General features: G+C 52.6%; 1 protein-coding gene across 1 annotated transcript; it reads right to left on the bottom strand.

The window, feature by feature from the left end:
• Positions 1–11229: 11229 nt before the first annotated feature.
• On the bottom strand, positions 11230–15605 carry SMIM12 (small integral membrane protein 12). The gene is made up of 2 exons (XM_065916722.1): positions 15500–15605; positions 11230–12145 (listed from the first exon to the last, which is right to left on the bottom strand). The coding sequence occupies exon 2, from the start codon at positions 12138–12140 to the stop codon at positions 11862–11864; it is 279 nt and encodes a 92-aa protein (XP_065772794.1). The 5' UTR covers positions 12141–12145; positions 15500–15605; the 3' UTR covers positions 11230–11861.
• Positions 15606–16179: the final 574 nt, after the last annotated feature.

Here is a 16179-nt window from a genome sequence, read left to right as displayed (position 1 = left end):
CTGCGTCCAGGAGCCTCTGCTGGCGGCCCCCTGGCTCCTGCAGCCCCTCCAGACAATGGCAGGGCCCAACAGGCCTGATAACCAGTGACAAATGTATGTGAATGACCAGCTCACAGGAAGTGGCCTTCAATAGTCCGATAGCTTCCTGTATCCTGACATTGTGAAGGCCCACTTCCTGTGCTGTCTCTGAAAATACAGCTAGGCAGAGCTGGGGGAAGGGGCAGAGTCCACCCCCCAGGCCCAGGCACTATTCAACCCTCTCCCCACCCCACCCCCCATGCCACCAGTCTCACCTGACTCCGGCCAAACCCCACCCCAGCCCAGGCACAAAAGGACCTATTCTCAAAGAGTCTGCAGCCTTCCTCAGTGACCAACCCCCCCCAACCCCGCCCGCCTGCGCCCAATTCCAGGATCCCAGGCTGCTGCTGGGAAAGGCTTTCCCATGCTACTCGCATACCTCGGGTACACTGTAAGCACACTTCCCCTGTCCGCAGGTCACCCGACCCGAACGATGACCTTCAATAGGCTATGAATGCTTATTAAGTCTACCCTTCCACCTTATCTCCCCAGAGGAGATGATCACAATTCCTTCAGCTTCCTCCTTGTCCAAAAAAAAAGCACAGCACAGCAATAGCCAGGGAGGCGGAGACGCCTCTGCCCCGCTGAGCTCTGGTGGGACTCAGGAAAAGGCTTTCCCAGGCTTTGCCTCCCCAAGCACCGTGCACCCTAGAAGGAGCTGGCCGAAGAGATCAAGACCGCCTGCCAACTAGCAGGGCAAGCGTCCGGAGGGTCTTCCATGGAGTCAGGTACAATGCTTAGCACTCTCCCCCTCGACCATCTGGTGACAGAGGGAGTAAATCCTCATATTAAAGACAAGCACTGAAATAAGCCAGATGGAGGAAGACAAATACTATATGTTATCGCCTATATACGGAATCTAAAAAATAAACTGGTGAAAAACAACAAAACAGACACTCCCAAACTAGTGGTTACCAGTGGGGAGAGGGAAGTGGGGAGGGGCAAGAGAGGGGTAGGAGATTAAGAGGTACCAACTACTGTGTATAAATTAATAAGCTACAAAGATATGTTGTACAGCACAGAGAACATAGCTAATATTTTATCAGTTCAGTCATGTCCGACTCTTTGCGACCCCATAGACTGCAGCACGCCAGGCTTCCCTGTCCATCGCCAACTCCCACAGTTTACTCAGAATTATGTCCATCCAGTTAGTGATGCCATCCAACCATCTCATCCTGTTGTCCCCTTCTCTTCCCGTCTTCAATCTTTCCCAGCAGCAGGGTCTTTTCCAAGGAGTCAGCTCTTCGCATCAGGCGGCCAAAGTATTGGAGTTTCAGCTTCGGCATCAGCCTTTCCAGTGAATATTCAGGACTGATTTCCTTTAGGATTGACTGGTTGGATCTCCTTGCAGTAATATTTTATAGTAACTATACATGGATATAATCTTTAAAAAGTGTGAATCAAAAAAAAAAAAATAGTGTGAATCACTCTGTTGTACACCTGCAACATAATATTGTGCATTAACTACACTCAATAAAAACAATCTTTTTAAGAAAATAAGGACAAGCCCGCAGAGAAGCTAAGTCACCGGCCCAGGGTCACTCCGAGGCAGAGCCAGACCCCCCCAGCCTTGCTTGGCACTGGGAGACAGGTTCAGATACAGGAAAGGGGAGGATACCTTTCACCCCACTCCTCTCATACCCGCTCTAGGACACCCACCCACCTTCCAGACGCTGAAATTCCCCCAACCATGGAGAGGGATGGGGGCTGCACCTCCACCCCCAGCAGCCTGCCACTGTGAGCATTGTTCTATGGCTTCAATACCAGGGCACTGAATCAGCCTCGGGCCATTGTGGTCACTGGTGGGAGGGGGGGCTGCTGTGGGGAGCAGGGAGGTCAAAAAGTGACAACCTATTCATCGCCCGCAGCCACGGGAGACCTAAGAGCCAGCAGCTCGGCCAGAAGCCCCGGGTTCCGTGAGTCCAGGAATCGGGCAGAACAAAGAGGTCTCTGGAGATGGAAGGAAGGAGGGGAGGAAGCCCTCACCAACTTTCCCACCCTCCACCCTCCACCGTCACAGGGTGAAGGGGGCGACAGCCAGCTTTCCTGGGGGTACGAAGAACCCAAAGCCACCAGCCCAGGGCATACCTCCCACCGCCTCCTCCACCTGTGACTTAGCCTCTGAGTCTGTGTCCTTACCACGAAGGAAGTAAATGAGATAACCATGAAGCACCTAGCCCCACGCTCATTCGAGCTCAGGGAGCAAGCAGCTTTTCCTTCTCAACTCTTCTGGGCTTTATCTGCTTCAGGTTCCCAAGACCAACAAGGTCGACGACATCCAGTCCTTTGCCAAGAAGCAGGGAACCTCTGCTATCCCGGGACTCGAGGAGCGGGCAGGGCAGGAGGCCGCTGGCAGCCTGGCTGAAGGCACCATCATGCCTGCCTCCAACGTTGGCTCCTGGACCCTCCGGGAACCCGCGGCCACGTGAGACCCAGGGCTGCTGACCCCAGAGGGAGGCAGCGAGGGAGGCCCTTGCAGTGGTCTCTAGTGCACCGAGTGGGGCGGCCTAACTGACAAGGATGTGGGCTCCTGGATCTGTCATCTGTGACCGACTCAGAATCCCGGCAAACCTCTGAGCCACTTTCCCCCCATGCTCAGCTTTTTATCAAAGAACACACAGCTCAAGGAGAAAGTCTTCACTAGAATATCAGCCTGAACCAAACCAATCGGGCAGGGAAATCTTCCGGGAGAAAAAGAACAGGAGTGATGCTTGGATTCTCAGTGCTGTGTCTACCCTCCCGACATGGAAGGTCCAGAGTTGCAGAGTTCAGCTAAAACCAAGACGGCTGTAGCTGTTCCCTTCAAAGCGCCCCTACGGGGAGATTCGGGGGTTACGGCTGGCCTCTAACAGCTGCCAAGAGGCAGAAGGGTGTCCCGGCTCCAATAAGAAGGGGAAGGCTAGGACCTGTGCTGTGGTCCAGCCCACTGACTGCTCCTTCACCCCAGAGATCACAGGGATCGTCGGCTCCGAGGCTTCCGTGAGGGAGCGGAGGAGCCAGCCCCAGCCTCACCCGAGGACCAGGCTGGGGGCCGGTGCACTCCCGCCTCAGGAGGTGGGGCACCTGCGTCCAAGGCTCTGGCCGCAGCCCCTCTCCCCAGCAGAGATCCCCCACTCTGCGTCGCTACTCTGTCTGTCCTTCCAGTATGGGTTGAACTGTGTCCCCCCAAATCCACACGTGGAAGGTCTGACCGCTTCCCCTGAGCACCCGAGCATGTGACTGCATCTAGAGACAAGACCTTTCACAAGTGACTAAGTAAGAGTGAGGCCATTTGTGGGCCCTAATCCGACCAATCAGGGCCTTTAGGAGAAGGGGAGATCTAGACGCAGATGCCAGCAGCTCAGGAGCCAAGAGGGACAAGCTTGTGAAGAGGCATCAAGAGCACGGCCTCTGAAGCCAAGGAGAGAAGCCACTGAAAGAAGCCCAGTGGCTAAGACCCCATGCTCTCAACGCAGGGGGCCCGGGTTCGATCCCTGGCCGGGGAACCAGATCCCACGTACTACAACTAAAGATCCCAAGTGCTACAACCAAGACCCAGCACAGCCAAATAAATACACACTTTTTTTTTTAACTACCACTAATCAAAATAACCAACTTTTCCTAAGTGCTAACTACACGTAAGTCTCTTGTGCTAAATGCCTCACGGGTGTTTTCTCTCCATCCTCACAGTAACACTGAGGTGAGTGATATGCTGGTCCCGCAGGACACTTGAGATGAACCAGAGAAGCGGCTTGGGAAAGGCAGCTGTCAGTGGCGGTGCTGGGCTGTGAACCCAAGCAGTCTAACTGCAGAGCTGAATTTCTCAGAGGGGAAAGGGACGGGCTGGGATCTGAGCCCATCAAGGTCCCGGCACAGGACGGTGAGGCAGGGGCCAGCCAAGGACAGGGGTTTAGGGAAAACAGCGGCGGAACAATCCACCTTGTCATCAACTGACCAAACAAGGAACACAGAGGCCTCCATCTGTGGGAAAGACGGTGACCTCCTACCCTCCCACACGTGGGGAAAACAGCCTGGAGAGCATCAAAGGGGCAGAGCTGCCCCAGAGGTTTATCTTTGGTCTGTGGGCCGGGAAAACCAAACAGGGAAAAGCAGGAGAAGCAGGCCGCAGAGATAAGGCACGCCAGCCGCCAGCAGAGGGGCCATGGCGGTGCCAGCACACTCTCAAGGGTGTTCCCCTTGCTCAGGTCAACCAGTGGGCAGACCAGTGGACCCTGGTTTGCTGTGATGACAAGCAGCAAATTGGGAAGGGGAGGGGCGGTGGGGTGGCAGCAAGCCCAGCACTGCCAAGAATTCCCCGAGTTATCTCGGGTGAGCCGCTTCCCGTTCTGGGCCTCGATCCCCTGAGTGAACAGAAGTGGAACCGGACCCCTCTCCTCTCTGTCTGTGCTCCTTGGGGAGGAGGCGCAAACAAAGAGGGCTTCAGATAAACATCAGACGTTCTAGGCCAGCTTCTTGATAAAATGAGGATACCCCGGGAGTTCCCTGGAGGTCCAGTGGTTAGGACTTGGCTCTTTCACTCCCGTGGTGCGGGTTCGATCCCTGGTCAGGAAACTAAGATCCTGCAAGCCGTGCCACATAGTAAAAGAATAAGAAAAAAAGAAACCTAAGATTCCTCATGGTACGCAGTGTGGCCAAAAATAAAATGATTAAGAAAGAAAAAAAATTGAGGACATTGAAGCCTGCTCCATCTCTCGTTTCCAAGGCTTCCACCTCACCTACCAGCCCACACTCCCCTTCCAGGCCACAGCCAGAGGGGAGGCACAAAGGGAAAACGGAGAGAGGGAAAGCAGAGACACTCCAGCAGCAGTGGTACCCTCAGGCTCCCGCGCGTCACCATGCCTTCCCAGCGTCTGTGTTCCTCGGAGTCAGCCCAGGGGTCCACAGAGGCCGAGAGCGAGCCCCAGCTGGTAAAGGCGTTACAGCTCCCCAGGCTCTGACACAGGGCCCCGCGGGCGCCTTGGAGGGCTCCCGTCCACCCTGCCGAGCTGCTGCATGACTTTGATCACCACGACACGAAGGGTTTCCTGAATGCTTTCCTGAGGACATTGTTCCCCTCTGCAGTGTCATCAAGGTCAAATTCATCATGGGCCAGGCTGGTCCAGGTCCTACCCAGTGGGGAAAGCCCGCCCTCTGTCCAAGCCCCACTTCCCCCGGGAAAATTCAGCCAGTGCTTTCTCTCGTTTTAGCTCATTACCAGCCTTGGAGACGGCAAAGCCGCAGGAAACACGGCTGCCGTGAGCTCAAGGCTGCCAGGCAGCGCAGAGCACACACCTGGGGGGCCTGGTGGGGGGGAATTCACAACTAGAGACAGACATCTGGGAGCCCCGCTCCGTCTTCCTAAGAGGCTCGTCTCCACACCCAGCTCCAGGACGTGCTCCATCCCAGAATCACACTCAGGGGCCTCTGAAGTCATTCAACGTTTATTGGAAATGCCTCTGTGCAAGGTTTGGTCCCTGCCCTCAAGGAACTCACAGTCTAGGGGAACACACACACAACCAGCACAACGCCTTGTGTAAATGCTGCGGGAGGAGAGCGGACCCCGGGCCAGAGAGGCAGTCTCTGCTCAACCTCCTGGGCCGTCCTGGAGTGGAACAGCGTTCACCAGGCAGCCCAGGAGGCCGGCTGCGCAGTGCACACGAGGCCTCAGGACCCGGACGGGCACCGCACAGTCAGGAGGTGGCACAAGCCGGGCTCTGTCCTGCAGACGATTCGAGGGAGGCGGGGGCAAGACGGCGAAAGGACGTGCGTGGCGCACACGGGGCTCAGGAGAGAGAAGCCATGGAGGTCTTTAAGGAGGGACCTCATCAGGGATGTGTTTGAGAGAGAAAATGCTGGGAGGAGTGGAAGGAATGTTCAGGAAGACAACAAAAGTTTAGGCCAGAGGTGATGAGGGCAGCGAAGCGAGATGGAGAAAACAGACAAAAAAAGAAACCGCCACAGGTGGGTGGGGGTGGGGACGGGGCGGGAGGGTCAGAACCCAGCTGAGCAACAGCAGAAAGGAGACGGAATCTATGCTAAACACTGCACTGGTGTTTCACAAACACTTTCCATCTTCATCCCCACTGTACAGATGCTGCTTAGGAAAGCTGAACTGACTCCCTTGGTCACGAAACTAAATCACACAGTTAAGCTTCAAACCCACGTCAACACCGTTAACCATCATCATACAAATCAAGACACAGAGATACATAGTGAGCTGTTTCAGAGAATGATCTGGAGCCTGGGGGGCAGTGGGGAATTCACAACTAGAGACAGACATCTGGGAGTCTTCAAGGTAGATCAGTAGGTGGCTGAAGGCACAGGTGACGCTGAAACTATCTGACAAGAAAACAAACATGGAAGCTGGAAGAACACTCGTAGTTAGGAGAACAGGAGGAGGCGATGGCAGAAGAGATAGCTGGAAAAGGAAACGGTGGTGCGGTGATATCAAGACAGAATTCCATGAAGCGTGCTGGATATTACGACTAAGAATGGACACCAGATTTGCAATCATAAAGGCTTTTAGCCAAACGGGCTTCACCACTGCAGCGCTGGAGGCAGAGAGCAAGAAGCAAGGGCCAAGAGGGATGCAGGGATGGGGCTGAGGAGGCTGAGGAGGCTGGCTTATTTAAAAAAAAAAAAGTGACCTTGAAGGTTGCATCTGAAACCATACGTGGAGACTGCCAGGCCACATGGTTACATACAATTCTCCGGCTGCGCTAAGCAGCTCAGGCACGGAACCGAACAGAAATGGACAGGGGAACTGGGGTTGGGAGTGCGACAGGGGCAGTGGAGAGGGGCGTAAGGACGCGAAGGCCTTGGGCTCTTCTAGGGAGAAGAACTGCCCTTCCTGGGACTCCAGGAAACATGTTTAAAAATACCAGAAATATGCGGAGGACCCATTCGGAATTTTTAAACAGAAACAAAGCCAAGGTTTGTCCCTGCACTGAGAAGGATTTGATAAACAGATAACTAATGTTAACAAACTTAATTCAAAAGGAATAAACAGTTTTTAAGTACATGCAGAGGATGAGATGGTTGGATGGCATCGCCAACTCAATAGATATGAGCTCGAGTGAACTTCGGGAGTTGGTGATGGACAGGGAGGCCTGGAGTGCTGCAGTCCATGGGGTCGCAGAGTCGGACACGACTGAGCGACTGAACTGACTTAAGTACATCAAGGTACCCATGGAACAGGAAGCAAAATGATACATACTAATTATTAATAATGCCTCTTTACTCTTAAAGCTGATTCCCCCAGTGACTTCTCCTTAGCAGTTCGAGGGACTGTTCAGGAAAAGCACAGAGGAGCATTTATGTCTATTCCATTATCAGACTGGCTGCCATCCCAATTCGATAAAAGGGGGATTTTACCGGGATACAACAGCACTCGCATGTTTCTGAAGCTCTAAGCTGGCTTCTCACTCCTTTTACACTACAACAGGGAGGACAGCGGTATCCCCAACCTTCAGAGGCCAGCAGAGGTGGAGGTCACACCGTTCTCGTGCCTCCAAGGCTCCCTGTTCCAGCCACCCTGAGGGGCGACACTCTCGGGTGCTCCCCCACACCTTGCTCCCCACTTCTCGTCTCTGATCTTGAGACAGCGCCGATGTGACTGCTACTTAGCAACACAGGTCGAAGCCTGCACTTCCCTAGCCAGCCTGGCTCTGGGACATGGCAGTCCCTCCTGTGAAACACTCCCCAGGAAGCCCCGAACCACCAGACCTATGAGGGCGGGTCCCGGGATCACTCTCCCAGCCACAGCGGCTTGCTCTCTCCTCCTGATCCCAGCTCACCAGGATCACAAGGATACACGGAACTCTTTTTCTTGCAAAGAAACTAAAGCAGCCAACACTTACTGAGCACCTACCTACTGCCATGGGCTCTGCTAAGAACTTTACATGTGATATCTTAGCTTTGCAACAACCCAGCAAAAACAGGTCTTCTTATTCCTGCTTACCAGGTAACTGACACCTGAAGCTCAGAAAGGCTACATCATTCAGCTAGCAGTTGAGGCAGCATCATACATCTGTCGACCTCTAGGATCCTCCTCATTTTCACTGTACCACATGGCCCTGGCTCACCATTCTACAAGTGCCCAGAGACCCGTGCCAGAGGGGAAAAGGAAAAGTGAGATAAGACGAGCAAGCCTCTTGGTTTTCACCGCCTGGTTCCCGAGTGACTCTGGGGAGTCTAGTCTCACGGTGTTTCACTCAGCTGACAGCCTCGCCAGCCTGGGCCCTGGCGAGCTGACAGGGGTCAGAGGGCCCCCGGCCGGCTTGTCCTGGCCACTGCCCAGCTGACTCGCGCCAACACGGCAACAGGCACAGGAAAGGCAAGAGAGGGAGTGGAAAAGCACCAGACACCAGGCCCGAGGGCAGAGACGTGAGCCCTGACGCGCTCAGACAGGGCGACGCTGCTCTAACGCCTCACCGGGCTCCCCGGCGGCTCGGCAGCGAAGAATCCGCCTGCCAGTGCAAGAGATGCAGGTTCAGTCCCTGGGTCGGGAAGATCACCTGGAGACGGAAACGGCTACCCACTCCAGGATTCTTGCCTGAAAAATCCCATGGACAAAGGAGCCTGGCGGGATACAGTCCACGGAGCCGCAGAGAGTCAGATACGACTAGTGACTAAACAACAACAAAGCCACCATTACCGGGGGTGGGGAGGCAAACCCCAAGTACATCTGCTTACGAGTGTGTTTCAGGGGATCAGAAAGTGTGGGAGAAAACCAGTCCGTGCCGTGGTTGGTCCCAACAAGTCTGGCCCACGTTTGCCAAATCCACGGAAAGCCTGCTGCTTGGGACTTCCCTAGGAGTCTAGCGGTTAAGACTTCCCCTTCCAGTGTAGGAGATGTGAGTTCAATCCCTGGTCAGGGAGCTAAGATTCCACATGCCTCATGGCCAAAAAAAACACAAAAAGCAGAAGCAATATTGTAACACATTCCCAAAAAGACTTTAAAAATGGTCCACATCAAAACAAAAAACAACACCCTGCTGCCTAACACTACCTGAGCAGAGGCAAGAAAGCAGGCGCTATCTCAGAGCCCCACGGCAGCAGTAGAGCTCAGCCTGTGGGAAAGCAAGAGCCAGCTGGGAATATTAATAGACTTGCTACAGGCAGAAATTCAGTGAGGGCAAGCCCTCCGAAATAAAATTACTTAAAGGGGACACAAAGTGAGACTAGGAAAAGGGAGCAACTTGCATTCCCAAGGACAGGGCTTCCTCCGCCAGGCACTGGAAGGAGGTACAGCAGGGCCGGCATGGTTTTTCTAAAACATCTGAAAACCCAAGAATGTCCTCATCCGTGGGAAAATGTTTTTGGTGTTATTTCTGTTATGTTTTCTAAAGTCCTCCAATGTTTTCCTTAGGCTGATATTAAACTACATATGTGCAGGATGCCCTAAAGTGTTTCAAGGGAAACCACTCCTGGGATCTCATATTTGCCACAATTGTTAGATGATCACTTGAAAATAAAGCACATCTCTCAGGTTTCATTAGAACGCGAGGGGCAGCTTGACAGGTGGCAAACCGGCAGTCACCAGGTCAAATTAACCCTATGGGTATGTGAGTATACTTAGAATTTAAAAAAAAATAAATTGTCAACATTTAAAAACAGAAGTTTCATGCCAAAAAAAAAATCCACAAAAATCTGAATTTCTAATATCTTTTAGAAAAAAAATACAGATAAAAACCTGGTATCTCTGGTCAAGCAAGCAGCACAAACTGGAAGAAGCTGCCCAGCCACTGCCCCCTTCAGGCGGGCTTGCGCTTTCTAGCCTGCCCTAGCCTCTCATTTGACATCTCACTGACCCCTACAGGCCTGAGTGCTGGTCCAGGGAAGGGATCCGAGGCTTGGTAGTACTCAGGACTGCCACAGGGGGGCAGCACTGGCCTGCTGAGGGGCCTGCGTCAGCCCCAGCCCGTAACCAAACTGACCTTTCAGAACCAGACACCTCATTTCAGTAGCAGATCCTACCACCCCACGTTCCCCACCAGATTTACTCCCTGAGAAGCAACAGCAGTTCATTTCAACATTCCCACCAGGCTCCGGGGACTGAGGGGGAAGCCACCGACTTGATTTGCCCCCTCCTCTGGCTACCATCTTCGGCCTCCCCTGCTCCCCCCACGCCACAGCCAGAACCTCTACCTGTTCAGGAGTCCTACCTTCCCCCACCTGGTAACACCATCAGGCCCCAAATCCTGAGGTGAGAAGCAGGGCAAACACCCTCCCCCTTTAGGGCAGTTCATTCTTCATCACACACCACCTGCCTTTGCTCACTCGGGGTGAAGGTCAATTGACTTCATGAGGCAACAGGTCTGCTCTCCGCTGTCACCCTTTCCAACCTCACCGACAACAGCGTTAGTGGCAGCATTCAGTATAAGCTCCAACCGCCCTTCAGGGCAGATGTTCACTTGTTACCCCTTAAGACCCTTAAATTAATCATCCCACTTCATCCAGAAGGCCACTTACTGTTCCTACCCCTCTCCTGTATTCCAAAATGCAGGAAAAGCCTCACATAAGATACTCTTGGCAGTATTTCTGAGTGAACAATCAAAAACAACCCACATGTCCAGCGATAGGGAAACAGTTAAAAAACAAACTATGCTTGTTTATGCCATCCCACTTGATGGGCAACTGGAAACAATCAGGGTTATGAAGACCGTGTGACAAGATGGGAAAGTGATTCCGATATGAAATACTATGTAAAAAGAGAATATAAAATTACATGTACAGTAATGATAAGTATCTAAAAACAACTAGGCCAAGAATTAGTGAAAAATACCAAAATGTTACCTTTTTATCTGTACTAGAGCCCACGGAGTGTGGGTAACCATTTTTCAAACCCCCTGCCAATTATTATGTATATATACTACTTTTGATGTGTGCGTATGAATATGAAGTTGGAAAATTTGATGTTAATTGTCAAGCTCCCTGGTCTACTCTAATTTAGACTTTGAAAGTCTATAAGCCTCTTGTTATCACGATAAAAATGCCCATGGGAACCTGCGCCTCCAGGACTCTTGTCTCCAGGATCCAACACAACCACACTAGTCAAACAAAGCTCCGGGGCCCTGAAGTCTTCAGTTAAAGGCCAATGTTATCCTACCTGGAGATGTCTGCCCTTACAGAACTCCTAAGGAGACCCCAAGCACCACCTGGAAGATAGGATTAGATCAAAATGGTTCTCAGACGCCACTTTAATCAAGTTTTGCACTATACATTAATGGGGGGGGGGTGTGAAAGATGGTGATTGTTTTCAAGCTAATTCACCTGCCCCAAGGCAAACAGTCTGGGCTCCCAAGAACAGAAAACAGCATTCCTTCCCAGGGGAATCCCCTCCCTGAGCTGCCAGGACAGGATTTCAGGGAGAATGAGCACAAAGGACAGGGCAAGCTAGTTAAGAGAGCCAGGTAGATCTGTGAACTCTCCCACCACCCCAATCCCAGCCACTCCCACTGGAGGCCAAACCGCCTTCCCACCGGGACTGACAGCCAGCGTTCGTTTCTAACTCTCCCCACAGTGGTGCGCCCAGCAGCGCAGAAGCCCGGGCACTTGTGGCCACCATCCAGCTGAGGCAACCTTCAGGCCAGAACCCTCCCAGGCCTTCCTCTTCACTGGCCCCTCCACTTCCAACGTGTCTGCCTCGCCACAGCAGAGGCAGTGTGTGCGCGGCTGTGGGGGGGTGGGAGGGGCCAGAAGCAGCAATAAAGCAAATCAGAGGTGGGTTCTGGGGCTGGGTCGACGTGGTGGCAGGACCAGCCATGGCCCATGGAAGGCCCCATCGGTCCCTGAGTCCTCCATTAGTTCTTCTCTGGACGGTTTCTGTTCAGGACGGCTTTAGGAGCAAATTCCAGCTTGTCCTTGAGGCTCACGACCTGGGTGTGGTCCTTGCCTAGCAGCTCATCCAGCTTGCGCTCCTCCCGGCGCTCTGAGATGCTCTTCTCCTCCTCCACAGGCTGTGGCTCCTTCCCCCGGATGAACCATTCCAGGTGGTACCCCACAGCCCCGACCACGAAGGCCACGGGAAAGGTGACGTAGGGAGCATAGGTGCGCACCGCGGTCCAAAGCACAGGCCACATGGCATCTGCAGGAGAGCACAGGGCCGTTAGGCAGAAGCCGCGCCCGCCCCACCGAGCACGGGCAGCCCGCCGGGGCGCTCCGCTGACCAGGCGGCCTGGCACGGCGGCCTGAGCATCCACCCCGTGCAGAGCAACACAAGAGGGCACCCCGCTTTATGCAATAGTGGGGTCCCTGAAACCATCCAGGCAATGTCAGAAGATTCCGTGTTAGGGAAGAGGACGAGAGTCTACTTTATGGACTACACTCTGACAGTTACACAACCACATATGGCAGTGTTCCCCACAAGAGACCCTCTGAGCCTTACCTGATAAAGCCTCAAGCCTGCTGGTGACCCCAGGCCCTCCCTGCACAGGTTGCCGACGTCTCAAGAGTCGGTAAGAGCCTTCCTCTGTTCTATACAATTCCTCCATCAGCAGAGCTAGCCACCCCTTCCCCACCACACACAATCCCACCGTGAGTCTCCTATCCTTTGCCCCGTGTAAAGAAGAAGGAACATATTTAGGCAGCCAAAACCATTACCCAACCAATCTGGATTTTAGGTAAAGAGATAATGGTTTTTTCCTATTCTGAACCCGACTTTCCTGACTAGACGAACCTCTTCAAATCAGCTGACCAAACCCCTTTCAAAATACACTCTCTTCAACCAAAGCCATATCCTCATATTTACATAATAAGCTCTTAAGAAATATCACCAACCCATTATACATTCTCTGGACACACTAGAACTTAAAAATGAAAATTCCATGTTTTTGGGAAAAAAAAAAAAAACACTGTACAGAACTTCCCTGGTGATCCAGTGGTTAAGACTCCACACTTCCAATGTAGGGGGCCTGGGTACGCTTCCTGGTCAGGGAACTAGATCCCACATGCGGCTACTAAGAGTTCAAATGCCACCAACTAGAGATTCTGCTTGCCACAATTGAGGCAGCGCACAGCCAAATAAATAGCAGCTAATAAAAAATCTGCCTGCCAATGCAGGAGATGTGGGTTCGATCCCTGGGCCAGGAAGATCCCCTGGAGAAGGAAATGGCAACCCACTCCAGTATTCTTGCCTGGAGAAGTCCATGGACAGCGGAGCCTAGCAGGCTACAGTCCATGGAGTTGCAAAGAGTCAGACACTACTGAGTGACTAATAGTTTCACTTTTTTTTTTTCCATAAAACAAAACACAACACTGTACAAGCCATGGCAGAAAAACAAAGAAGTGGAATGGCCCTAGAGCTTCCAGAAATGACGACAGCACCAAAATAATGTAAACACACACAAAGTGGGTCACTCTGATGGCCGTTCAGGCTCAAATGACTATTATTAACAATTATCAAGGACTACTCACAATCATCATGATAGTGAGAGCTCCATTTATTGTGCACTAAGTGCCAGACCTTGGGGTAAGCACTTTATATATACAATGTCCTCTAATACACGTCCACTCTGTGATAGATGGCATAACCAGAGGGTTAAGTAATGTGCCCAAAAGTCTCAACTGAAACATCATTCCCTTTGTACCCCTGTAGGTGTTTCCCCAGCTCAGCTGTCTCTGGTCTACCTCACCAAAAATCAGATGACTGTCTCCCTCTCTCTTTGGTTCCAATTCTCTTTGGAGGAATCCCAGCATTTTGTGGACCCAAGATTATAATGAACCATCACAAGGGAAAAAACTGCAGGAGCAGCTCTGAGGTTGCGCTCTGAGTCCCTGTCTTAGCACCAGGCACTATGCTGGACAATTCACACACTAGTCATCACCTGATCTTCACAGGTGAAGATCACCTCTATATGGAAGGAATTACTAGTCCAGATTTTGGTTGAAGGCCACAAAGGCTCAGGAACATAACCTTAACTGGCCCAAGATCACCAGAAATAACAAAGCCACTAACGGAACCCAGGCCTCTCCATCTTCAACACCTATGTTCCTTCAACTGGAAAGAACACAGTGCAAATAAGTGTGTGTGTGTGTGTGTGTGTGTGTGTGTGTGTGTGTGTACTGGAAAGAACACAGTGCAAATAAGTGTGTGTGTGTGTGAGCGCACAGTTCGTTTCACTCAGCCCTGTCCGCCTCTTTGTGACCCTACGGACTGGCTTCTGTCCAAATCCTGGTCTTGAAGACAGCTTCCTGCAATTCTTCCCCATCAACTTGGCACTTCACTACTTAGAAGAGCTTCTCTTTTTGAAAACGCTAAGATTTGTGATACACTCAGATTTGTGAAATGATAAGAACCCTTGAAGAATCTCAAACCTAATACTTCATTTTCCTTCCTGTTTTGTAAGCAAGTCTGTGAGTAAACACGTTCCCTGAACAGCAACTCTCCACGCAGATCACCCATTTGTCTTAACATATATGAAGAATGACTCCACCATGCTTTTCTCTCTCCTATGCAGCCCAAGTCTCCCTCTGTGGTTCACATTCTAATCATCCCCAAACAACTTAATCCATTCATTGTTCAACATTTAGAGCATTAGACACTTTGTCTGTGTCACATATTGGGTTGGCCTAACCCATTTGTGTGCATTCCTCAAAACACTCTGCGGTCCAAAAGGGCAAGGCCCATGTTTGCGCGTTCCCACTGTGGCCTATCCATCCCCCATTCTTCCGACCCCGTCTGACATTAAATGCTCAAAAAGTTTCTTGAATGAATGAGCAACTGGCTTGTGTAAAACAACCAGTCATTCAACCACCCGCCCTCAAAAGGCGGCAGGCACACAGCAGGTGCCTTTGCTGATCACAGGAAGCTAGATACTCTAACAAGTCATCCCTAAGGGGTCAAAAGGAGAGGCAAAAGTGTCTGGCAAATACCGTGAGGCCTATTTCCAGCCCCGCACGGAGGGAGTCTGAGCGGGAAAAGGTCAAACGGGTTGCAGGGAAACCTGCCTTTGTGCCGGAGGCTCTGGAGGCCCAGTGAGATGAGAAACTGCAGTCAGGAGATTTGAGAACCGCTAACAAGGGCAAAGGAGACCAGACTGGGTGGAAAAATCAATCCTGACCGTCGCTGAGACCGGTCCAGGGATGAGAGCGTTAAGGAGGTCAGGGTCCAAGGGTCTGCCCTTCGCCCTTCTCTGGGTGCCCCGGCCCCGGCCCCGGCCCCTGTCCCACCACGCTCACGACCTCGTCGGGTCCGTTCTCACCCACGTGTCTAAGGCCGAGAAGCCCTGACCGCTAAGTGTTCGCAGGGCGCTCAGACGCTCACGCCGAACCCGGGGAAGAAAAGGGGGCCATCTCTTCTCAGGCCTGGTCAGGGCCAGAGCCGACGCTAAGCATTACCCCTCCCCTAACTCAGAGGTCAAGGCCACGAGGCGTCACCACAGCTACCGGCGGCCCGGCAGCAGCTCCGGAATAGGGACCGCCTGCCGGGACGCCTGCTCACCTGCGCGAAAGTCCGCACACCACCGTCCGGACCCCGCCCTCCCGCCGAGCGCCCAGACACCGCCTCTCCCAGCGGCCCGCGGGGCCTAGCCCCGGGACCCGCCCACTGGCGCCGGCTCCCTCGGAGCGCAGGGATTGGCTGAAAGGACTGGGGAAGCTAGGCGCCCGCAACCGGCCGCGCCGAGCTGAGATGCCTACAGCGTCCCCTTCCGGCCAGGAGGTTTCTCAGTGACGTCACCACGGGCTTTCGTTTGGAGAAAGGCTTCAACTAATACTGACTAGGAGGCTCCTAAGCCTTTGGTCTGGGCACAGAAAAATAAAAAACATGACCCTTGACCTCAAGAAGGGCTCAGCAGAGTAAAATCTAGAACTCTCAAAAACTATTCCGATCTGGGCTAGCTTTCTAGCCGTGTGACGTTGGGAAATGGATGACATTCAGCCGTGTGACTGAGCCTCCTTTCTTGCTTATGCATAGACATAATAACACCTTTTTCACAGGATGTTGTGAGAGTTGATGAGGTAATGCATGCAAAGTGCTCTGCTGGCAAATCGCAAGCAGGGAAATAAATGACACTACTGTTAGCATCAATTCAGTTCAGTCGTTCAGTCGTGTCCAACGCTTCGTGAACCCATGGACCACAGAATGCCAGGCCTCCCTGTCCATCACCAACTCCCGGAGCA

The sequence above is a fragment of the Muntiacus reevesi genome, chromosome 1, assembly GCF_963930625.1.
Source record: "Muntiacus reevesi chromosome 1, mMunRee1.1, whole genome shotgun sequence".
NCBI lineage: Eukaryota > Metazoa > Chordata > Mammalia > Artiodactyla > Cervidae > Muntiacus > Muntiacus reevesi.
The sequence above is the reverse complement of the archived record's forward strand: the minus strand, read 5'-3'. Positions and strand labels throughout refer to the sequence as shown.